The sequence below is a fragment of the Vombatus ursinus genome, unplaced genomic scaffold, assembly GCF_900497805.2.
Source record: "Vombatus ursinus unplaced genomic scaffold, bare-nosed wombat genome assembly UNPS02014785.1, whole genome shotgun sequence".
Classification (NCBI taxonomy): Eukaryota; Metazoa; Chordata; class Mammalia; order Diprotodontia; family Vombatidae; genus Vombatus; species Vombatus ursinus.
Window position 1 is genome coordinate 8,418,596 of NW_020954563.1, and position 26,411 is coordinate 8,445,006.

General features: G+C 40.0%; 1 protein-coding gene across 2 annotated transcripts in view; it reads left to right on the forward strand.

The window, feature by feature from the left end:
* SOGA1 (suppressor of glucose, autophagy associated 1) overlaps positions 1-22,087 on the forward strand; it is a 121,173-nt gene extending 99,086 nt beyond the window's left edge. For both annotated transcript variants that reach the window (XM_027867174.1, XM_027867173.1), the window contains 6 exons: positions 4,272-4,439; positions 7,207-7,458; positions 10,410-10,481; positions 11,876-11,946; positions 13,402-14,845; positions 20,825-22,087. In XM_027867174.1, coding sequence (XP_027722975.1) covers positions 4,272-4,439; positions 7,207-7,458; positions 10,410-10,481; positions 11,876-11,946; positions 13,402-14,845; positions 20,825-20,977 — 2,160 coding nt within the window. In that variant the 3' untranslated portion in view covers positions 20,978-22,087. The remainder of the gene's footprint in view (positions 1-4,271; positions 4,440-7,206; positions 7,459-10,409; positions 10,482-11,875; positions 11,947-13,401; positions 14,846-20,824) is intronic.
* The last annotated feature ends 4,324 nt before the right edge of the window (positions 22,088-26,411 follow it).

Genomic DNA, 26,411 nt, shown 5'->3' on the forward strand with positions numbered 1-26,411 from the left:
CCATTGTTAAAGTAGAGTTACAGAGGCTGACCACTAGCGAAAAGAGAATATCCCCAACCTTAAAGGAAGGGGGTGGGAAAGATGATCCCTTCTTACCTATATGACCTTCAGCAAGTACTTAACCTCCCAAAGGCCTCAAGTTTTCATTTGTTAAAATGAGGTTGATGGACAAGATGATCTCTGGTGGACAAGATGTTCCTTCCAGCTCTAGATGTGCTCCTACGGACCTATGACTTTCCATGTTTATATTTAAGAGACAGGAAAATAAAAATATCAGCCCATAGCTGAATATAATCATCATATACTAATAATGCTTTGTGTGGCATCTTATATTTTATTTTTCACTTTTGCATCTAGTATCATTTGATTTTGATAACAACCCTATGATATGGAATGGGATTATTATCCCCATTTTACATATTAGGAAACAGTGGCCCTGAAAATGGACATAATAATGATGATTATAATGATAATAATAATTAACATTTATATAGTACTTTAAAGTTTACAAACTGACTTTAAAAATTATCTTATTTTGATCCTCACAAAACCCCTATGAAGTAGTGTTGTTTTTATCCCCATTTTACAGGTAGCTAAGTGGCAACATGGATAGAGCCTCAGGCTTGGAGTCAGGAAGATCTGAGTTCAAATCCAGCCACAGACACTTGCTAGTTATATGATCCTAGGGCAAGTCACTTAACCTCTGTCTGAGTTTCCTCATCTGTAAAATAGGGTTATAACAGCACCTAACTCCCAGGGTGGTTGTGAGGTTCAAATGAGATAAGATTTTTAAAGTGCTTAGCACAGTGTCTGATACATAGTAAGTGTCAGATAACTGTTAGCTATTATTATGTACAGTTGAGGAAACTGAGGCCTGAAGTGGTTAAATGACTTGCCCATGGTCATATAGCAAAGTATCTAAGGAAGGATTTGAATTCTGGTCTTCCTTACTCTGAATCAAACATGCTATCCACATGACTTCATCTAGCTGCCTATGTCTCGTCCAAGATGGTATATCAAGTTCATAAGAAAACAAGAACCAGAACCCTGGCGTCCTGACTCTTAATCAGTGCTTGTCACCACACAATGAATGACTAGATTTCCTGTGTCCTTGAGGGGTCCTGACCCTCAGCTACCATTTCTTAGTAAAGAGAGTTCTTTAGGGGAAAAAAGAAAGGATATAAGATGATCTAGGCTTCTGATGTTGCTCATTCCAATGTTTTACACTACTTTATACCCAGAGAAGTGAGGTCCCTGAGAAGGAATGAGACATGGAGAAAATAAAGATCACATGAAGGGTCCAGGAGAGTAACCCAAACTGTTTTTGTATTTGTGCTGACCACATATTTGTCTGTCAGCAAATGCAGGTGAAGCAAAGCATCCAAAAAACCAACAGGATCAACTTTGGGGAAAATAGAGTGTTATTCATAGTGGCCATGCTAAATGTGGCCTTAGAGAAAGGGGATTCTAAGACACCTGCACTCTAGTATTTGCTCTGAAAATAATGCCCTGTATGAGCCTAGGTGAGTCACAGAAAACAAAACCTTACAGCTGGAGGCTGTAAGAGGCCATCTGGTTCCATAGAGAAATCTCTTCTACAGCCTCTGTTTAAAACCTTAGGTAATAGGGAACTCAATATCTTGAGGCAGCTAGGTGGCACGGTGGATACAGCACAAGACAGAGTCATGAAGACTTGAGTTCAAATCTAGCATCAGGCTGTTACTAGCTATTTCACCCTGGATACACCATCACTTAACTTCTGTTTGCCTCAGTTTCCTTATCTATAAAATGGCGGTAGTACCTACCACCTCTCAGGGTTGTCGTAGAGATAAAATGAGATAATATTTTTATAGTTCTTTGCAATCCTTAAAGTGCTATATCAGTGCTCGCTATCTTTACTAAAAAGGTTAGCCCATTCCAGTTTTGGTATGCTATAGTTGGTAGAAAAATTCGACTTCTACTGAGTTGAAATATGACTCTGCAGCTTCCTCCCGTTGCTCTCAGTTCTGCCTTGCGGGTCAAACAGAACAAATCTAACTTTTTAAAAATATTGTTTGGTTTTTCATTACCTTCATTTTCAAATATCTCTTACCTCTCCCCTAGCCAGAAAATCCTGTAACAAAAAATAAAAGTGAAAAAGAAAAAAAAAGACAGTTCTATAAAACAAGACAATACATAAAGTGACTGACAATATACACAATGTTCCACACCTATTGTCCCCCACCTCTCCAAAGAAGGGAAGGAGGCATATTTTCTCATCTCTTCTTTGGTGCCAAGCTTGGTATCTAATTCTCTTTTCCACATGACAATCCAAATACTTTAGATAGTAATCATATTTCCCCTAAGTTTTCTCTTCTTTGGGCTAAACATCCTTAGTGCCTTCAGCCAATTCTTGTGTAGTTGGTTCATAGGCTTATAGATTTTAGCACTGATAGTGATTCGGGAAATTATCTGGCCAATACTTGTCATACTACAGCCACTCAGTTCTCAGCAAATCAGTCTCATTCTCCCGATCAACATGGTTACCAGCAAAATAGCTGCAAAGTCTGCCTGTTAGTTTTGATCAATTCCTATCAGGTTCTGTATTTTCTTTTTTTTTTGGCTGGGCAATGGAGTCAAGTGACTTGCCCAGGGTCACACAGCTAGTGAGTGTTATGTGTCTGAGGCTGGATTTGAACTCAGGTCCTCCTGACTCCAGGGCCAGTGCTCTATCCACTGTGCCACTTAGCTGCCCCCAAATTCTATATTTTCTATGTAACTCCTCTTATTGCCTCCTATGTCTTCTGTCCCTTTTTAATTCCTATGCTTAGCTTTCTTTCCTGCTTCTGTCTCCATCTGGTCATCTCCTATCCCTATTCTGACACTTCAAATCAAAGCTTCTTTATAAGTAGGACCCATGTCTAGTCTTTGATTTAAGACTCAAAAATTCCTCATTTTATCAGATGTGACCCCAATAGTCATTATATAATCTTCCCATAGTCTTTAGACAGTTATTTGATATACAGTTTCTTAGTAACAATCTTTAAAACTATAAAAACATTCATATCAAACTTTCTGATGGACCATTCTGTAGTCCTCTTGAATTCAACATTTATCTGAGGGGGAGCTCTCTCTCTGATGCTTAGAATAGTCTGTCTCTCCCCATTTTTAATTGAGAGATTGTGTATCTTTTGAAGCTGGTCTTATCAGTCTTATTTCCTTATGGAAATGTTCTTTTTCTGCCCCTTTCAGCAACCAAAATGTTCACATACAAAATGTTCACCTAAAAAGAAAAGAATAGCATTCAGAGGTGACAATTTCACTGTAAATCACACCACAGTTGGAGTGTTGTTTTCACTTCCGGGTGTCACATTATTGGAAGGATGTTGACAAAATGGAATGTTTGGGGCAACTCTGATTCCTTCCAGCTTCAACATTCTAAGGATAAGTGTTAGAACATCCAGTCTAACATGGGGAGGTCCTTCAGTTTAGGTAATGTCCCAATGTTGTTATGATGCTTCTAATAACCGCACTTGAAAATACTGGATACATAGCTAAGCTTGACCAAGGTAGTCAGAGAACTGGTGACCATGCCCTGCTACTATTAGTTGAAGAAACTGGGATTCTTTAGTCTGTTGAAAAGAAGGCTGAAAGAACAGGTCAGAAGGAATCAGAGAAACAGAACACATATGAAAGTTACATGAATTTACAATCATGTAATTAAAGAGAATTATAAAAAGAATTTATATAATTAAAAGCTCTACATAGTGGAGATTTGTAGTTTCATATACAATCCCTTCCTTTTTTTTTTTTTTACAAGGTATATGATAGGATGGAGGTTTTCAAGCAGAGAACAATTTAGAAGGATATTGTAGAAAAGATTCCTGCTCATAGACTGGTTCATCCAGGTGCCCTCTGGGGCTTCTTTCAGGCCAGAGACTGATTCTGACAGTCTCTCTGGTATTATAGAAAACAGCTGGCCTCTAGGTTGATGTCAGGGAGGGATTGGGCAAATGGATGGTTGGTGCATCACTAGTCTAGTTCAGAGTGTCTAACACAAGACCTAAGGGTGGGTGAAAGTACCAGATTTCCAGTACTTAGAAGAATACTTGATTTAAAATCAGAGGTCCTGGGTTCAGACTCTGGCTCTGCCGTTTACTACCTTTGTGACTTTGGGCAAATCACTGAACTTCCCTAGGGCTCAGTTTTCTCATTTCTAAAATGAGGGGGTGGACCTAGCTTACCTCCAACGCTCCTTCTGCCTCTCAATCTCCAATCTTACACCCCTACAGCCCAATGAATATGTGAAGACTCTTGCAGACATGAAGATCATCCTGAAAGAATTGTGCCGAGAGCTTCGGGAAGAGCGGCGGGGCATGAATGAGCTCCAGCAGCAGTTTGCTAAGGCTAAGTCTGCCTGGGAAATGGAGAAGACTGAGCTCAAGTGCCACCTGGCACAGGTGAGGCCTTTAGCTGCCAGGCTCTTCCTACCTAATTCCTGCTCATCCTTTAAAACCCAACTTCAATGTCCCCTCTTCCACAAAGCCTTTCCAGTTCTCTCTAGGTGTTTCCTCACTTTAATCCGAGAGGGCACTTATGCATTTATCATGTATTATTATCTCCGGTAATTATCTGTGCATGTTTCAGGTACTGTTACTAGAGCCTCATGAAGGGAGAGACTATGTCTTATTTAAAATTTCTATCTCCCCAAGCACCTATCAGTGTTCTGCTGCACATGGTAACACAGTAGGCACTTAATACATATTTGTGGAAGTGAACTGCCCCATCCTGGGCCACCCAGGAATTTATACTCAGTCTGGAAATCCATCTACTTCCCTGAGAAAATGGACCAACTCTCCCTACTAGCAGCCACTTTAGCTCTCCTCTATGTCATAGCCAAACCTACCAAATAGGGTGGATTCTGAATACAGAAACAGCCCTAGCCCTTCTTGCTGAGCTGCTGCTATTGGGCTCATTTCAGCTAGGGTTCCAAGGTCAGAAATGTTAAAACCAAACTCTTGTGAAGGGACCAGTGGGAGGTAGAGAGGGAAGCAAAAGAGGGAGAGAGGAAGGTGTCAGATCATTAGGCTACTGAGATTAGGATATATTAGGCTATATGAGTACACTTGGGCAGCAGGTAGTAATAGGGTCAGGAACATAGGGTGACAGTCAAATCATCAATTGAATGTCTTTTTTGTTTTTGTTTTTTTGGCTAGGCAATGGGGTTAAGTGACTTGCCCAGGGTCACACAGCTAGTAAGTGTCAAGTATCTGAGGTCGGATTTGAACTCAGGTCCTCCTGACTTCAGGGCCAATGCTCTATCCACTGTGCTACCTAGCTGTCCCCGTCAATTGAATGTCAAGAAGACCAGAGGTCAGGAAAGAAGGGATTGAGTTCATGTTCATAGGTTGAAACTGGGTGGAACCAGGTTCAGATCACCAGTTGGGAGGAGGGTCTGTGAAGCCAAAGGAGCTAGGGGTCCTATAGTTTAAATAAAACACAGTCTCTGCCCTCATGGAACTCAGAGTCTAATAGAGGAGCAATGGCCCTGGCACAAATAATTGTAAATTAGAATACTAAAAGTGCATAGGAAAGTGCTTTATAAATATTAGGACACTATCTAAATGTAAGTTAATATTATAAGAGGTAAGAAAAAAATGTGATGGCTAAAGAATCATAGGATGATATATTTAGAGCTAAAAGAGAACTTAGTGGCCAAGTCTAACATCCTTATTTTACAAATGAGGAGTGAAGCTCAGAGACGTTAAGTTTCTGAATTAGAATTTGAACGCAGGTCTTTCTAACTCCAAATCTAGTACTCTATCTACTACTCCACAGTGCCTCTAAATCAAAAGATCATTGCTGAATTGATGATAGCAAGTCCAATCACCTCATGTTACAGAAGAAGAAACTGAGGTCCAGAGAAGTTTAATAACTTGCCCAGGTCACACAGGTAGTAAGTATGGGAGGCAAAATTTGAACTGAGTTTTCCTAATTGTACTCCAGTGGTCTGTTCTTGATACACTACCACTTAAATAGGGAAAGAAAATGACTGCTCTGCTCAGAGATTTCCCCCAATGTTCTGTGCTGAGACTCTTCATTTACAGACATATCAAACTCTTTCCCTCTACCAGGTGATATGGGAGATCAGAGGAAGCTTCATAGAAAAGGGGCATTTGAACTAGGTTTTGAAAGATGGGTAAGATTCCAATGGGAGAATTTTTCCACATGAACAAAAGTACAGAGGTCAAAAAACTGGATCATGTATGGAGAATGATGATCCATTCAATTTGATTGGTGGGAAGGGAAATAAAATGAGATAATCCTGAAAAAAAAACAACAACAGGGAAGCATCATACTGGAGGGCTTTGAATACCAGGCAAAAAAGTTTGGACTTTATTTTATTTTTGTAAGGCAGTGGGGTGAAGTGACTTGCCCAGGGTCACACAGATAGTGTCAAGTGTCTGAGGCCAGATTTAAACTCAGGTCTTCCTGAATCCAAGGCTGGTGCGCTATCCACTGAACCATTTAGCTGCCCCCTGGACTTTATTTTATAATAAATGGGGAGCTATTGAAGGATTTTGAGCAGTGGAATGTTGTGATCAGAGCTGCTCATAAGGAAAATTCTCCTTGCTTTTGAAGAACAGACTGGAAGGTCACTAGAGAGTGACCAGTTAGGAAATTATTCAATAGTTCAGGAAAGAGGATGTGAGAATTTGGTAGTGGGCATAAAGTGTGACTTCAAATGTTGATTGAATTAAATTACTATCAACTAACTAACCTATGTCGAGGCTATCCCCATTTATTGTATGATAAAATATAGGGATGAAAGTAGATTTTAAGTATAATGACTTGTTCCCTCACTTCCTACTCCACCCTGACCCAGTTGTCCATGGCTGTAGAAAGGAGAAAGCCATTGCCCATCTGTTCCTATTGCAGACAGGGAAATTCCCTTTTTGGATTTATGACATCGTAGGTAAAAAATCGGCCTTATTCTGTTCAAAATCTTATTTTTGTGATGCCATTAACAAGTGTTATATCAAGTCACTTTCAGTTGCCTTCCCCCACCCCAACCCTGGCTGTAAAATGAGGGGTTTGGACTGAGTAGTCTTTAGGAGCCCTTAGAGCTGTGACAGTCAGTGATTCTAGAGGAGACCAGGGATTGGAGAAGGAGCTAGGCCAATTGCAGTTCTTCTCCCTAAACTGTCAGGCCTTATGTTTTGCCAGCTGGAACTAAAACCTGGGAAAGGAGTGGGTGAGCGAGCCCTGCCTGACTGGAAGGCCATCCTGAAAAGAGAAAGGGAGGAACACCAGCACCTCCTGGCTGAGTCCTACAGTGCCGTCATGGACCTCACTAAACAGCTACAGATCAGTGAGAAGAACTGGGACCAACAGAAGATAGAGCTGCTGGATAGGTTCAAAGATGAGAAGCAGCAGGCTGAACAGCAGGTGAAGGAGCTACAGAATAAAATAAGCCAGGTGAGGAAGCCCTCCTTGTCCCCAAGAATATGCCTACATGCACTCACACGTACATTCTGACACTAGAACGTGGACTGGTACATTCAGTACCCATGTGCACATGTATTCATAAATATTCCTATTTATGCACAAAGCCTCACATAATATACATGCACAGAATGCACAGAAACCCACGTGCAAAGACACATGCAGACATATATATGCAGACCTACAGATAAACAGGTACACATGGTCATTGTAAGTGCTAGGAAACTGAACTCAAGCACGAACGAAAGACAGAACAAACCACACTAGTTTTCTTATTTTAAAATTCTATTTTTTTTAATTAACCATTTATCTTTCTCTTTTAGTCTCCACTGAAAAAAAGAAAAAACCTTATGACAAATATGCAATCAATCAAAACCAATTCCTGCATTGACCATGCCTTAAAATGTCTTTCTACATAGAGTCCAGTCTTCTCTTTTGTTAGGAAGTCACACCACTTTGGGTTGGTTGGTTGTTTTTTTTTTTTTGGTGTTTTTTTTAATTGAACCATGAATCAAAAGCCAAGAATAAAAAATAGTATCGGCTAACCCATGGCATCCACATAATTCCCAGACTCAGGCTGACCCAAATCTGGCTACTTTCATTCACTTGAGGTAGCTACTATCTGTGTATCTGTCTTCACTGGCTCACCCTCACTAAGCTCCTCTCAATTAATAAGTATTTGAGGCAAGATTTGAACCCATGGGGCAACTAAGTGGCGAAGTGAATAGAGCTCTGGCCTTGGAGTGAGGAGGACCTGAGTTCAAATCCAGCCTCGGACACTTACTAGCTGTGTGACCCTGAGCAAGTCACTTAACCCCAATCACCTCACTAAAAGCAAAAAAAAAAAAAAAAGATTTGAACCCAGGTTTTGCTGTCTCTAATGCCATTGGTCTATCCTCAATACCACACTACCACTTATGGAAATGGGTACTTCTCTCCAGGATTTTTCCTCCATTGTGTTATGCTGAGACTTTTTATAGTTTGAGGACATATCAAACTTTTTCCTTCTGCCTGGTAATACAAAAGGTGTGAAGGTTCATAGAAAATAGGGCACACAAGAGCTTGGTTCTACACTTGTCCTTCCTTCTGCACTAGAGAGATGTGAGATTTGTTCCCCTTCTCCTTAAGGAGATTCTCTTGTTATCCAATTGCAAACGGATCTGAGAGAGCCCAGGGACTGGTTTCATTTGGTACCAGGGCTTCTGATGGGTCCTAACTGTATATAAGCAGAGAACTTACTCTCTCACACAGTCTTCCCTTAAAGCTCGACAGAGAGAGACATTTTCCCCTAAAAGCTATTCAAAGTCCATATCTGCTTTAAGGTATCCTCACAGGTTTGTCATAAAGAAGATGTAGATGAAGAGGTCAGGGCACCAGACTTAAGAGTTAGGAGATCTGAGTTCTAGCCCTGGCTCTGCCAGTCACTTGTTTTGTGACCTTGGTAAATCACTTGACTTCTTCACTCACTCATCAATCCTCATCTTTCAATAGTGATAGTAACACCGACTATATCCACTTCATAGGACTGGTCTGTGAATCAAATAAAATAACAGATATTAAAGTGCTTTGAAAGTAATAAAAATATTTCATTCTGAGTGTGAGAGAAAATAGATTTTTTTGTTCACTAAAAAAATTTAAAAAGAAATTAAAAAGATAAAAGCGCAAACTTATGATTTTGCCAATAATAATAGTAAGAGTCTAACCCTCTCCTACTTCATGCTCTAGGACTTTATAGTAATAATAACTTACATTCATATAGTGCTCTATATTTTGCCTAACATCTTTTAAAAATATTTTATTTTTTCCAATTACATGTAAAAACAACTTTTAACATTCATTTTTGAAAATGTTGAGCTCCAAATTTTCTCCATCCTTCACCTCCCCCCTCGAGAAGACGATCAATTTGATATGTTATACATGTGCAGTCATTGCAAAACCTATTTCCATATTAGTCATGTTGTGAACGAAAATAGACCCAAAAAATGAAAAAAAAAAGTAAAAAATAGTATGCTTTGGTCTGCATTCAGATTTCATCAGTTCTCTCTGGAGGTGGATAGCATTTTTCATCATAAGTCCTTCAGTATTATCTTAGATCATTGTATTGCAGAGAATAGCTAAGTCATTCACAGTTGATCATTGTACAATATTGTTGTTACTGTATATAATGTTCTACAGGTTCTGCTCATTTCACTTTTTTCAAAATATTTTTATGTACATTGTCTCATTTTATCCTCACAGTATTCCTGTGAAGAAGCTTAAGCTAGTGTTAATATCCCCACTTTATAGATGAGAAAACTGAAATTCAGTGAAGTGACTTAACAGAAAAGTTTGATGAACACTTGCTAGGGGATGTTTAGACTAGTGGTAATTCTTAATCAGGATTAGGTTGGATTGTGTGGACTTTTCCTATGTTGAGATTCTGTCATACCTAAGGTCACATAAGTAGCAAGTCGCAGAGCTCAAACTGAAACTGATATCTTCTGACTCAAGTCCATTAATCTTGCTGAGAAGTTAGGATGATGTAGTGGAAAGAGCATAGCACTTGAAGCCAAAAGACCAGGATTCAAGTGTGGCTTCTGCTACATAGGGTACATAAGGCAAATCATTTCCCTTATCAGAGATACAGTTTTTTCAATTATCAAATAGAAATAATACCTATACTACCGTTCCTCACGGGATTATGAGAATCCAGTGAAATTGTAAAACTTAAAAGTACCACACAAATATGAGGTATTATTTACACACACACACACACACACACACACATTCCATTGTCCCATAAGTCAATGGGAAGGTTTTCTCTTATGGTCAGCAGCAAAGTTCAGTTTCTGGCAGAGAGGAGCAAGTATCATTTTGAGGACAAGCAGATGACCATCCCTGAGCATTGGCAAAGGGATAATTTTGCATTCTCTGCTACTACCTAGCTGCAAAAGGGAGCTGATTCCTGGGCTTTGAAACACATTGAGATGGAAAAGCATGACAGCAGCTGGAAAGAGGTGAGTCGAGCTTCCTCAACAGCTGGGCCAGTCAACTTGCCAAGGTGATGATCCCGGGTCTCCTAGCTTACCAGCAGGGGGGTAAGGAAGACAGAAGTTGCTGACTTGTGAGAGGGCTGGCTAGAGCAACTACTCATAAAAAAAGCAGGGAGGAGCCAGAGAAAAATCTGTTTCCTGGGATATTTGCTGCCCTCCATCCTAAACATATTTTGCACTGCTATGGGTACCCATAGCATAAACCCACTTGTCATAACCATATCTAGCTGCTCAAGCACATCCTTGAAGGAGACATTCAAGGTTTCATATTGATTCTTACAATAAGGATGCAGTGGAGGATCTGAGTTTAAATCCCTTGGGCAAGTCATTAAGCTCTCAGCCTGAGTTTCCTCACCTAGAATATGAGGGATTTGAAAATAAGCTCTGTGGTCCTTCCAGCTCTAATGTTTTATGACTGCATGTAAAGATATCCAGCCTCCATAGAAAAGAGGCAAACCTCCATACCTCTTCCATTAATTGTTTTTTTTTTTTTTTTTTTAGTGAGGCAATTGGGGTTAAGTAACTTGCCCAGAGTCACACAGCTAGGAAGTATTATGTGTCTGAGGCCAGATTTGAACTCAGGTCCTCCTGACTCCAGGGCCAGTGCTCTATCTACTCCACCACCTAGCTGCCCTCCATTAACTGTTAATGTGGGAAAGTCTTTCAGCTTAAACAATGTTTAGGCTTTGTTATAATGCCTTTATTAGCCACAATGAAGCTGGGTAGATAAATGGAAAAAGCTGGAAGCCAGAAGACCTGATTTCTTATGCCTCCTTTATGTGTGTTCTTACACATCTAACCTGTTTTGGGCATCAGTTTGCTCTTCTGTCAAATGGGGATAATCTAATTCTGTGTAACCTTAGGCAAGTTACTTAGTTTCTCTAATCTAAGCCACTATTTCCCCACATGACAAAATTGGGTTAATAATCCCAATCCTTCCAACTTCCAGTATTGTGATAAGGGTATAGTGTTCTATCATATGTGAAAGTGCAGTGAAAAGAATGAAGTTGCTATAGAAATGAAAGGAATTTTTGCACGAAGCCAATCTTAGATTTTGGTATTTTGAGGCTATAGAGGCAGAGGACCCAGGTTCAAATATCTAATGAGATTTCTAATGTTTGTTTCCTGTGTGACCTTGGGCAAATCATTTAACCTCACTGGGTCTCGATTTCCTCATCTGTAAAATGAGCAGATTGAACTAGATGTCCTCTGAGGTCCCTTCAGCTCTAAAGCTATGATCCTAGGAAAGTGCTTTGAGGTTACAGAAGAAAGTACTGTGTTTATTTATATTGTGTTTATCACTTCACTTCTCCCTTCTACCATGGTGACTAAACCATAGTGTTCCTCTCCTCTTCCAGACCCTTATTGAGAAGATACATGACAAAGAGACCATTTCTGAAGCTGATGCCAATGGAACCAACTTAAAGAGGTTAGGAGGCCTGGGCCCCTGGGGTTTGTTGTGTTCTGACCACCTAACCCCCACCCCCAACCCATACCTTCCTTTTAATGCTTCATGTGCTGTACATGCTATGGTTTCCGCTTAGCCAGGAGTCATCCAGGAACTTAGGGTAGTAGAAATATTTGTGCTTTTTAAAAAAATTTTATTTTTTAAATGAGTGGGGCCTTTGATAGCAAGAGAAACTAGGTTCCTCTTTGTTCCTTGTCATGCTCTTTCATTCCATTTGGGGGTCAAAGGAAGCAGCATGCAGGTCTTGAAATTCATTCCTTCAATAATATAACCACCTACTATGACTTGTTTGTCCCAGTGCCTAAGAAGTTTAAAATCTTATTTGCTCATAGCTAACAGAATGCTAGAAGTGCTAAGTCAAAAATTATCAGATGCCAAAATGTATGGCATGTAGTTTAGTGGTCTCACACTCATCCTTCTCTACTAAAACTATCCTATTTTTTTCCCTTCATAAACATTTGTTAATTTGATTCTGTATTTGTATGATTGTAGAACTGCATAATATGTCTTAAGCAGTCCCAAATGGCTCTTTGAGGCCCTGGCATAAACAGTAAGTCTCATGGGCAATAGGGAGAGACAGAAGCCATTATGTGAGCTGGAGAGGTAGCAAAAAGCTTCCTGTAAAGAAACTGAACCTTAAGATAGGTCTTGAAAACAAATAGGCTTTGAATAGGTAGGTGGGAGCAGGGAGGGAAGTCCCTACAAGGACAACATAAGCAAAGGCATGGAGGAGGAACAGAGCCTGGTATGAGTGGAGGTCATTAAAGAGGATGTCTTGATGGTAGAGGATAAGAATCAGTGTGGCAAAGTAAAGTGCTGGACTTGCAGTCAGGAAGAATTGGATTTAAATCTTACCTCCATAACCCACTAGCTGTGTGAATGTGTACTTTAGCCTCTCTGAGCCTCAGTTTCTTCACCTATAAAAAAAAGATAACAGTACCTATAGAACTTACTTCACACAGTTGTTAAGAGGTTTAAATGAGATCATGTATGTAAAACTCCATATAAATGTCATTATTACTGGGGGTCTTCCCAGTGAAAATGGGGTGAAAATGAGGTAGGTTCAGATTATAGAGATCTTCAAATGTAAACTAAGGGGCTTAATACACTAGGCAGTGAATCCTCCCCATCTGTACATGGTACCTGATGCAGTAGTAAGAGTCAGAGGATCTGGCTTCAAATCCTGGCTCTGCTACTTACTCCTTGTTTAACCTTAGGCAAGTCACTCACTCATTCTGGACCTCAGTTTCCACATCTGCAAAATGATGCATTTGTATGAGATGATCTGGGAGGTTCCTCTTCTTTATCTGGTTTTATGATCCTATGTGCTCAAGGTTCCTCTTCTCACCTGTAAAACAGTCTCCAATCCATGAGCCCAAGTTTTGTTGTGCTCATCATATCTTCTTCTCCCACCAGGACCAAATCTGTTTCTTCCATGTCTGAGTTTGAAAGTTTGCTTGACTGTTCTCCTTACCTTCCTGGCAAATCATCCAACATAGTCAACGAAACTTCCCGAGGCAAAAAGACCTCTCCAGCTGCCTCCCTGCTGCCCAATACCCTGATGGATACTGCCACAGTGAACCCTGCCAGAATTGCCTTTGTGGACAATGAGCAGGCCAGCCCAGAAAAGGGGACCAAAGAGAAGCTGGGGCTCTCCCCTAGAGATTGCAACAGGAGAGGCAGCCTGGCCTACCAGGATTGTGCCCAGAAGCAGATGCAGAGGAGCTACACGGCTCCTGATAAAACAGGCATCCGGATTTACTACAGCCCACCTGTGGCCCGTAGGCTAGGGGTCCCTCTGGTCCAGAATAAAGAAGGAAAAATTCTCATTGAGCCCGGCTTCCTCTTTACCATGGCCAAACCCAAAGAGTCAGCAGAGTCGGAAGGCTTGGCTGAAAGTACATATGGCCGGTGGCTGTGTAACTTCTCCAAACACCGGGAACTTTTGGACAGTAGCCCAGTCAGCAGTTCTGCAGCTCCTGTGCCCAACTTCCCCTCTGCCCTACATGACTTTGAGATGTCAGGCAACATGAGCGATGACATGAAAGAAATTACCAACTGTGTCCGCCAGGCCATCCGCTCTGGCTCTCTGGAAAGGAAGGTAAAAAGCATGTCAAGTCAGACTGTAGGGCTGACAAGTGTAGGCACCCAGACTATCCAGACAGTGAGTATTGGTCTTCAAACTGACCTGCCTCGGGGAAGCCTGCATGGCAAGAGTTGGTCACCCCGTAGCTCTTCTCTGGTATCTGTCCGAAGCAAACAGATATCTTCTTCACTGGAGAAGGTCCACTCTCGCATTGAAAGACCTTGTTGTTCTCCTAAATATGGGTCACCAAAGCTTCAGAGGAGATCTGTGTCCAAACTGGATAGCTCTAAGGACCGAAGTCTGTGGAATCTTCACCAGAGTAAGCAAAATGGATCAGCTTGGGCCAGATCCACCACAACCCGAGACAGCCCAGTCTTAAGCAACATTAATGACGGACTATCTAGTTTGTTCAATGTAGTAGAGCACTCTGGGAGCACTGAGTCTATCTGGAAGCCAGGGAGCCAGGAGACCCGCACCAAACCAGAAACTCACAAGTATGGTATCGTACAGGAGTTCTTCCGTAACGTGTGTGGCCGCTCACAGAGTCCCACTTCTGGGACAGATCGGAAGGAAGTAGTGGGAGATGAGTGCACCAAAAGGCCAGAGCCTCTTTCCCCAGCAAGTTACCACCAATCTGAAGGCATTGCCAGGATTTTGAGCAAGAAAACTCTAAAGCTGAGCAGCTGTGAGGAGGTCAAGCCAGCTTTACTCTCCCAGGGGGGTAAGGATGGAACCCCTCGAGATCCAGATGGCAATTTGACTGTGGCTAATGAGGTAGGTATGTGGGTTCTTTCCCTTTCTGTGAGAACTAAGGCAGGGAAGGATGGAGTGTTGCCATGCTAGGAGTCCTTGTTTTAAAACTGAGATTGTGCGTCTTACTTCTCTGTTTCCATTTCCTTCCTTAAAGTGCCTTACCCCTCATCCCTTCCAAAAGACCAATATACTCTTATTCTCATTCCTGGTGGGAAACATCACAAATACCTAAGAGGCATTCAGAAAGGGAAGCTATTTGTGGGTAGGAAGTCTCATACAAGGTTGATTGGGGGGAAAGGGGAACGGGAATCCCGCTATCTCCCAAGGCAGCCCATTCTACTTTTGAGTCACTGATTATTAGAAAAATTTTCCTTTTCTCAAGCCTAAATTTGTTTCTTTTTCTTTTTGGCTTTTTTTTTTTGTGGTGAGGCAATTGGGGTTAAGTGACTTGCCCAGGGTCACACAGCTAGTAAGTGTCAAGTGTCTGAGTCTGGATTTGAACTCAGATCCTCCTGACTCCAAGGCTGGAACTCCATACACTAGCTACCCCCTAAATTTGTTTCTTTGCATCTTTTACCCATCACTCCTAGTTCTCCCTTCTGGAGGACAAAGAGAACAGTTCTAATCCCCTTTCCTCATGACAGTCCTTCTAATACAGTTATCATCCATGCCCCCTTATAATCTTTTTTTCTAGGCTGAACATCCACATATGACATGAATATATCCTCATATGACATGATCTTAATGCCCTTTACCATCATGACTGCCTGGCTTTGGATATTCCCCAGCTTATCAGTGTGCTCCCTAAAATATGGTACCTGGAACTAATGCAGTACTCTAGATTTGGTATAACTACAGCAGCATATAGCAGTGCCTCTTTTAATGTCATTTAAGATTCTCCTCAAGGTAAACTGCTCTCTTGCCACATCTCTAGCATCTTGTACTAGTGAAATTGATTTTTTGAACCCAGGTGTCAACAACTTTGCATTTATCCCTGTTAAAGTCCATTCTATCAAATCTGGTTCAGTATTCTAGTCTGTCAATATCTTTCTGAATCCTCATTTTTTCCATTGTGTCTCCTCTCTGATCTATATAGCTTCACATAGCTGTCAATTTGACATTCTTAAAGTACAGGTTTGACCATGTCACTCCACTCTTCAAAGAAGCTTCTGAGACCCCTATTGTCTCTAAGATAAAATAGGAACATTCCTGTTTGGCATTTAAATGCCCTTTACAATCCCTTCTCAGACTTATTTCATTTTATTCCCCCCTCACTGATTGTACATTTCTACCCAGCTGGCCTGCTTTCTGTTCCACGTACACAACATTCCATTATCTTCCCCTATGCTTTTGTACTGTCTCCATTTGTATAGCATGTTCTGCCTCCTCACCTCTGCCTCTTCAAACATCTTCCTTCCTTCAAGGTTGACCACCTCCTATATAAGGCCTTTTCTGAGTCCTCTAACTTTCTCCCCTACCACCCCCACCCCCCATTCCAAATGATAACATTTACTAATTTGTGCATGTGTTTTTATCCCCAACAAGAATTTAAGTTCCTTAAGGAACTGTTTCATTTTTTTCTTTATATGTCCAGGACTTAGCACAGTTCCCTGCTATGTAAATGCTTACTGAATTGAATCGAAATTTTCCAAGTCATTCATTGAAAAGTTTACTAAAATAGTATAAGCCTAAACATATATCCTGAGGCACCCCAGTAGATTTTCCTTCAGTCTGGAATCAAATTTGTATCTGACCATTGAACCATTTCCAAATTTCACTAATTGTGCTAAGCATCAAGCTCACATTTTTTCCATGTTTTCTACAATAGCATGAGAGACTATCAAATGCATTGCTAAAATCTGAATAAACCCTTGTCTATAGTATTATTCTAATCTCTACCAGTTTAGTTACCCTGTCTAAAAAAAAGAAATAGTTATTCTGATAAGGCCTATTCTTGCTGAAACCATTTTGGTTCTTTGTGATTACCCATTCCTGTTATAGATGTTTACTGAATGTCTGTTTTCTTAATATTTTTTGTATAATTTATCCCATTGTAAGTTTGGTGAAGCCTTCTCAGAATGTTTTTAAATAATAAATTTAATAATAAATAATATAAATAAAATAAATAAATAAATTTAAATAACAAAATAACAAAGGAGACCAATTATACTGTTATCAAAATATTTTAAAAAACAAGTTCATGGACCCTAGGTTAAGAACCCTTGTCCTAGAGTTTTTCCAGGAATCAGAATCAAACTTATTGGCCTTAAGTTCATAGACGATCTTCTCCATTTTGAAAAATGAGACAGTTTTTCCATCTCAAATCCTGCAGTACCTTTTCCCCTCAAAGATCATTGTAAGTTACTTGACAATTGTATATCAGTTTTTCATGAATCATTTTGTTGCATTTGTGTTCCCAGTGCCTAGCCCAGTATCTAAGGCAAGGCAGATTAAAAAATGCTTGTTGACTGATTGATCAGACCTGTTGACTTTAAATTATTAAGGAAACCTAGTTAGTCTCTTACTACCTACTTATTATGTATATCAATTCCCTATTAACTATTTTTGTTCTGTCATTTTTAGTCCAAATATCACACTCCTTAAAAGAAGCAGAAGCAAAAGTTGGGTAGTTCTGACATGTTTGTCACTGTTATCATAAGTACCTACTGTCCCAGGCACTCTAAGCTGTAGTCCAATCCCTCCTTTGTTCCTTCCCACCCCTTTTATCCATATTATAGCTTTTAAAAAGAGAGGCTGCATGTCAGAATGGAGAGAAAACTAGCTCTAGCATCACACTGGTTATGTAACCTTGGATACCTTTAATTAACCTCTCAGTCCCCCAGGCAATTCTCAAAGACTATAAATTGCAGAAAAATTACCAGTATGCATTGGAGTTTCCTTACTTGGACTTTATCACAAGTTTATCAACTTCTGAGTGTCTCCAGTGCTTAGTGAAAATAAAGGCAAAATTTTCTCTCTCCTGCTTTCATTTCAGTTTAAAGCTTATTAAATTTGTAAACATCTAGCCTTTACTTTTATTAGCCTTTTACTAGCTGCAAGCCTAGATAGGAACCTGTCATTCTTATATTTTAAGCTGTGGCCAAGAAATCCACATCCCTATTTTCTGGCATGGTATCCTAACCAACTACTCACTTCCTAAATCTGCTTTTCTCTTCTGTATAATATACCTTGCTTTCAGTGGGTATCTGTAATGAAAACACGATTTACTCAAGATTTTTTCATCTTTAGCAATATTTTATAGGTTTTTTCTAGCCACACTGTCTTGTCCCCACATGAATTACTAGTAAAAAGTAGAGGTCACTCTATTAACTTGCTGGATGACCCTGACTAAATCCCTTTCTCTCTCTGGGCCACAGTATTCATTCTGGTGAATAATGTTATATCTTTATGTTCCCTTCTAGCTATATCATTCTGTGATTCTATGATCCTTTTCTGTCATGGAAATACAGGGCTTTCTTTTTTTTTTTCTTCTTTTCAATCAGCAAGCATTTATTTTCTCTCCTATCTCAAATGGGAGGAAAAAAGAAAAAAAGCCTTGTAACAAATATATTTAGGCAAGCAAAACAAATTCCCATGTTGTTCATGTGCAAAAAATATGCCTCATTCTGTATTTTGAAGTCTGTCGCTTCTCTGTCAGAAGGTGAGTAACATATATCATCATCTGTACCCTGAAGTTATAATTGGTCATTGCTTTCATCAAAGTTCTTATGTCCTTCTAAGTTGTTTTTTTTTTAAATCATATTGTTTTTATAAGTTGTTCTACTGGCTCTGTTCACTTCACTCTGCATGAGTTTATACAAGTTTTCCCAGGTTTCTCTCAAACTGTCTTTTTTTTTTTTTTGACATTTCTTAAAGCACAATACATTATATTACATTCGTTTACCATAATTTTTTCAGTCATTCCCCAATTTATAGGCACTCCTTAGTTTCCATTTCTTTTCTATTATAAAAAGAGCTGCTATAAATATTTTTATACATTTGGGTCCTATTCCTTTTTGATCTCTTTGGGATATACATTGAGCAGTGGTATCACTGTGTATTCACAATTTAGTAACTTTTTAGCAATAGTTCCAAATTACTAGAACAATAAATAGCCAAAACAACCAAATAAAAACATGTGATTATATCAACAGATGGAGAAAAAGGTTTTTTTTTAATAAACTACAACACCCTTTTCTGTTACTAAAAAAAAAAAAAACACACCAGAAAACATAGGAATAAATGGACCTTCCTTAACATAGTAAGTAGAATCTAGCTAAAAACCAAGAGCCAGCATATATGGGCATAAATAATGGGGATAAACTTTTGGCCTTTCTGATAAGAACAGGGTAAAGCAAAATTGTTTATTGTCACCACTACTGTTTGATATCATGTAAGAAATGCACACAATGGCAATAAGAAAAAGAAATCGAGGAAATAAGCATAGGAAAAAAGGAACAAATTATTACTTTTTGTAGATATGATGGTGTACTTAAAGAATATACTAGAGAGTAAACTGAAAGTTTAATGAAACTAACTTTAGCAAAGCTGTAGGATATTAAATAACTAAAAGATGTACTTGGGAATCTACCAACCAAGACACACAGGAACTCATAAGACTACAGCTATAAATCACTGTTACCTTAAATGTAGATCTAAATAATTAGAGAAATATTTGCTCATGAGTAGGTTCTGGTGTTGTATTAAAAAATGGCATTACTCCCTAAATTAATTTACTTATTCAATGCTATACTAAACTACCAAATGATTATTCTTTGGAGATAAGAAAAGTTATAATGAAATTTATCTGGAAGACAAAAAGTTCAAGAATCTCAAAGGAAGAGCTAGACCAATTCATAGCTCCACTAACAATCTATTGATGTGGCATATAGGTGCCTTCTTAATATAGCAGGCAATGTGTCAATCTCATAAACTCAACATACATTTTTCCCTTCAACAGTCTCCCTCAAATTCTCCACTCATCTCTAGATTCTATGTACTCTTTTAAGAATTATTTCTAATTGCCTTATAAGCCAGATCCATAACCTTTCTTCCTTTTTTTGATAGCTGATCTGATTTTTACATTAATAATATCTGAAATGCACAAGGAGCAATGGTGCCACTTCCCAAAGGATCTTAGCAGGTCAGCCTTGAAGATATCCCCCAAGATTTAGGGTACACAGAGAAGGCAATAAATGGAATCAGCAATTTTTGACATTGTAGATGAATTGGAGGCTCACTTTTTTAAAAGATATCCCTATTCAGTGACAACAGATATTCTTAGAATGTAGGAACGTGGAAATTATCACACTGGTCTAATTCTATGGTCCATCTAGCCCAAGTGGGCTTTCTCCAACCAGGGTCCTAAGGGATATTTTGTGGAAATGCACAGTTTTCTTCCTTGATGTTAACCTGAAAGATTGAGACCAACTTTCTTCCCTAGCTCCCTGCCAACAGAAAGAAAATTCTCATTTTCTTAATGGCTTATTTGAGATCTGGCATAGTTGTCATTCAGGAATAGTTTTGCTGAACTTTTTTGTAAAATATATTTATATTTTTAGCTTGTACCAATATCTGGAGTAATCAGTTCCATAAGTTTTTCTCTATGCTATCCTAAACTTACCTCCTTCAAATTTTAATAAGGACCTAATTCTCATGTCTAGGATTTGGTGAACAAGTCCATTTTCAACCTTGTAACATATTATGTATAATTTTACGGATATTGCTCACATGCCATGTCTTCTCTACTCAACAAACATTAAGTAAAAGGCACACTCTGCTATTTTCCTTAATTCCAACTGAAAGTCAAAACAGCTACATTTAACTTTCCTAGAATATTATTTTAAAAGTCAGTGTTGTCAGACTCCTTATTGACATTAGAGTGTCTTAGAGCTCCTGGTCACAGGTTGATGCCAGTTGCCAGTGTGCCCATCTTCCTGTCATCAGTGCATTCAGGCTCATTTCTTTATTACAGCTAACTTTCTGCCTCCCCTTCCACAGGATGCCATGTGTGACTGCAGTGCCCAGTCTCTGACCTCTTGCTTTGCTCGGCCTTCCCGATCCATCACCAGGCACTCTCCCTCTAAATGCAGACTACATCCCCCCGAAACCATCCGGGGAGGGGAAGAGAGGACAGCTTCTTCCAGCGAATGATCATGCTGCCAAGGGACAGAACAGCAATGCTCCCCCTTGTCCCATCCCACCCCTCAGCAAACAGTCATCGTGAGAAGCCAAATCTCTAGTGACCCATTGAGTAGATCTGGATCAGCTGATATGAGGCAACAGAGCCCAGAGGGGGTCCAGCAGCCTGTACATCTGTCTCTTAAACACCACCTTGCATTGGAAGGAGGATTTAAGAAGCAGATGTTGCATCAAAGCTTGGAAACCTATGGAATAGGTTCCAAGGGGAAGAAATGCAAGAGATCCCTTTTGCATCAAGCAACAGGAATATCATGGGCTGAGTGACCTCCAACCTTCAGATGAGAAGACAGGGAATGGGAGAGATCAAAGTTAAGTGTTGGAGCTTCGCTACTAGGGATCTTCTCTGAGAGCCTCTTCTTGGGTGCTAAGGGAGTAGAAGAACTTCTTGCTCAACTTAAATTTTTTCTTAGGATACCTAATAGGGGAGGTATCCTTTGGGGACTACAGATACCCCAAATAGGCAGCCACAGTACAGCTAAAACTGATGTGGTTTTGAGAAGAGATTTCAACAGCCTAAGTCTTAAACCTTTCTTCCGAGGGATGCTTTTCCCCTGTAATCTTCTACAACACCAGGAAGATTTCCTTTTAAACAATAGCAAAGCCAGGAGGCACTGGCAGTGCCTGGCTATATGTGCGGTAAAAGGCCAGGAGCTTTAACAAGAAATCTGGTTGTACCAAATGGATGACACTGTATATCTCCATTACCATGCATTGCAGTTCAAACACCCAGTGTTGAGAAGACGTGATCCATCCTTTAAGACAACCCAATGAAGTTTTTGTGAAACACGATAGGTCCTGGCAATACTACATAATGATGAACTAGATTTGGACTTTTTCTCTGAGGCCCAGAATAATCCCTTCCTTTTTCTCACATTTCTTAGCCTCTGGCTCTTGCTGCCCTGGATTTCTGTGACTCTCCATGGAGTATGATAGGGTAGCCAGCCACTCAAAGAGTCTGGATCTTCATATCTTAGAAGTAAGGGGTTTTACATTCCCCATCTTTGGCAGCTCATGTCCAACAATGATGTAAAAAAAAAAAACCAATACCAGACTTGTGGGAGCTAGGGTCAGGGAATGTCGGCCTCAGGATCTGGGTACACTTAAGAGAAGCCAGGGAGCCACCAATCTAGCAGAGATTTTGTTTTTTAAGCATTTGGATATCATTGGCTTAAATCCTTGTTCTTTCTTCAGATGTGCTAGAGCAGTAGCAGCCTCAATACTATGTTTACGTGGAGCAGTCAAAAGCAAAGACACGCCTGCTAAACAACCTTGGTGGACAGTTCACTTGACCTAGCCAGAGAGGAGTTAGTGAACCTGCAATCTCCTGGACTATGGGGCAGAAAGACTCCAGAGCCCTGACACATGATACTGTTGAATTTTCCTGACTATAAATATTTAAGGTAGTTTATATTATTTTAATAATTTAATTCATTCCCCAGATCCTTAGAGTAATTTATTGAGGATTGAGAGGTATCCTGTTTGTCAGGACACAGGGCAACATAGTGCTCCCATTGAAATGTTGAAATGTTAGGGAAGTTGAGGGGGATACAAGGCAGTTCAGCAATTGAACATTGGTTTCCTTACCATATCCAGACACCTACTTGGCACAGCTGGAATCCCAGAATGCTCAATTTCCAAATGATATGAATTAATTGCTTTGGATTCAGAACCCAGATTCTTATTCACAGGCAACAGTTGTACTGGATTTTACATCCTAGTATCCCCTTCCTGAGTTCCTATTGACAGGGATGTGAGGATTGGGCTGATTCCACCATTTCCTATACATTTCCCATTTCAATTTTCAATTTCCCCTCCCACTTTTTTATGAGCCAAACATAGGTCCTTGAGCCTCAGCCAAGCTTGGTGATCCCTGAGATTCCCAGCCAGTGTACTCAGTGGAAAACTAGACTGAACCCAGAGAGTGTTTAATGCAGCTTTGCACATAGATTTTAAAATGTCTACTAACCTCCCTAAATTTTCACCAGCCTGTCCATACTTAGCCTTAATGTCTAGTAGCACATTCACTGCCTCCTAAGAATCTTCCCCTAGTCACATACTAACCTATCCATTTTTTCTACCTCCCCACCGAAGTCATTTCACTCCTTTCAAGCCATCTTCCACTACAGCTCATGTCTCTATCTATATGATCAGTCCCAAGTTTCCTTAACTAATGAGTCAGAAATCCCCAAGATGGTAGGAAGTGGCTCAGTGCCATTCTACCTGTGCAAAATAGGCTTCTAGGAGCCACTGAGTCTCATTTGGGGGGGCTATTTTTCAGGGGATTTCTGGCAGCCTTAACTGGCCACTCTAACCAGACTCGAATAGGAGAGCAGCCTTGTTTACTTTCATTTGCCCCTGCTGGTTATGAGGCCAGCTTGGAAATGTGCTCTAATGCTCACATCCAGCAGCAGTCTAAGCCCTTCTGATATTCTTCAAGATCTGACAGAGGGCAGGATGCAACATCATTAACTCTCCAGCTGAGTGGTTAGATAGACTGCCCAGGATAGCTGAAAGGAGTTAGTCTCCAATGTGATCCCTCCCTGGGGAGCACCTGGTGCCAATGTACCCTGTTTACCTTAGTTCTGGTGCACGCACACACACATACACAGAGAGCTCTGCTCTTCCTGATTGTAACCCAGAGTGGTTGTGAAATTTGACACCTGACTTAAACTGCAAAGAACGAACTAAAAAAGCAGTAAACTCAGATCTGACAAGATTTCCATCTTGGAGCAACATTTTGTTTCATTTCACCTGAGCATCTAAATAGACTTGAAAACGTTCATCTGAACCCCAGGTAATACTGCTCAACCCTACTGAGTGTTTTCTAGTAAGTTATCTAAAGTCATTAGTCTCCATTCCCTTTTGACTGAATGTTGGTGATTTTAATGTTATTAACTTAACTTGTTCTTCATGCTGTGGTCTGAAATGATGTTGGAAAGGTTCAGTGTTCCACATAAAGTGGCAGGGAGGGCATGTTGTATGAAGAAATACTGCCATCTCAGAGAGGACTCTTACCCTGGAAATCAAAAGGGATCCTCTGGGGCAAAATCCAAATCCTAACACACAAAATAAGAAAATGCAATAGACAGTCTTCATGGGATGAGGCCTGGATCAAGTGAGGGGTTTTTACCATTCCATTGCACTGTTGCTGGGTTGACTATTAATTTGGGGGTGAAGCACTGCAGGTGGAAAGACACCAGATGCCTTCTACACGACCCCCCTCAGGTGGCACAAGACCCAAGGGTATCCAGATAGCATTTGGGACTACTTGGCCCTTGGTGGGGGTGGGGTGTGTGGCTCCACTGCTCTCAAAATGTCACCAAGAAACCCCCACCAACTCCATGAAGAGATGGAGACCTGAGAATAAAGGATTACCAATCCCAGCCAATTTGCCTTACCATCTCAAGGAGCGTGGGAAGAGAGAAGCCTTGGCCCCTCTCCTCTGCCAGCCCAGCTCCAAGTAAAAAACCCCTTCCTCCTCCACATGAGAGAGGCTTTGAAATCTGATTTTTAGTATAACACTCTTTTCTATTTCTTGCATGCAGTTGTACATGATCATTTATTGTTCTAATGGAAACCTCTGGACAGTGGGTTTTTAAAGGGGTTAAAAATATTACATGTAAATACTGACTTGGTTTTGGTTTTAGCATTTTAATTTGTAACTAGGGTTTTTTGTTTGGGGTTTTTTATTTTAAAGAATCTACTATTTTGGAATGTTGTTTCTCTCTTTTTTTTCCCCCCAAATGCCTTTAAGTATTGTTAACATTCCCAAGGCAGAGAAACTGCCTGAAATGTGGGTGGGTGTACCTAGAGGGATTGTGGAACCATAGAACCAAGAGCTTTTATTCTCCACTCCCCTATCTCTCATCCTAACTTCTCCCTCCAAATTCCCTCATTTTGAAGTACCTGTTCACTCTCTGCCTGCTTGGTTTTACCAAGCCATGGCTTTATAGCACTGGGTTTTCAATTGGATATAGCTTTTGGAAAAATTAGGAATGAAACTGGGAGTCCCTTTGTGAAATCCTTTATGTCAATGTGTGGTTTTCTCATCTTTCCTTGCCTGTTTCTAACCACAGATCACAGACACACCACCAAGAAGACTGGGAAAATGAGAAAATAATTTACATACGTAAAATTAAATATGAACCAATATTGTAGCATTTATTTCCCCTGCCTGTCACAACTCCTAATGTCACTCAGATTTTAGCATTGGTTTCTATCATTAACACTCCTTACCCACTTAGGCCACTAAAGCACCTATAAACTGACTCCATTTCTACCAGGGCCCTCTGTCCCAAAGTTTTAATCTACTTTTTGATGAACATCCTACTGGTAGCTGAACATTTTCAAACATTTCTCCTAGCAGGCCTTCCTTTCCTAGTGAAAAAACGATGGCTAGAGTGTGCCAATTCATTGATGTGTTCTTAATATCTGTTTAAGACATTGGCCTCCCCTTAATATCCTTCCTCGCAGTTTTTGACAGGGCAAAAATCCTGTTCGTTTTCTTCCTACCCCTTTGTCTCCAATTTCCTTATCCTTGCCCCAAATGTTCTCACCGTCTTGTGGCTTGTTACACCATCTTCTTCCTCTCCTGACTTAACTAATTCTGTCCCACTTAGTCCCAATTCTCCAGAATCCCCCTCCTCTGTTAATAATAATAGTTCACATTTAAATACTGTTTTAAGCTTTTACAAAGTGTTTTCCTCATAACAATCCTGTGAAATAAGTAAATATTATTTCCATTTTACAGATGAAGAAACTGAGACTCAGAGTAATTAAGTGACTTACTCAAGGTCACACAGCAAGTAAATATGGGAGCTGAGATTCATGCCCAAGTCTCTTTACTTCCTCTACACTATACTGCTTTCTCTTGTTTCACTAAATCTATCAATTCACACAACTGTTCATACTTTTTATCCACTGCTACACCTTTGTATACTTATAGTAGGGACCCTTTTCTGTGCAGAGGCCCTAAACTATGGTCTGTATTCCCTACCCCAGACACAAAAACACCTGTAGTCCTGAGGTTCATTAGACCCCGGCAACGTTATTTTGGTTCTGTCACTAATTTAGTGTGAGCAGGGCAGGCAAGTCACATGATTGCTCTATATGTCAATTTCCCAATCTGCAAAATAAGGATAATAATTCCTTTCCTTTCTACATAAAGGTTGATAGGATGTAATTCCATTCCCTATAACAAACATTCATTAAACATCTACTGTATAGAAGACTCTGTCAACACAGTAATATTTAGAAAAACTACTTTGAAAACTGATATTATTACTCTATTTCTTTCTACAAAGTATGTACATACTGTACCACTGTACAGGAACCTTGTGCATACAGCTGACAATATATATGTATGCTATCACCTTATAGATACACT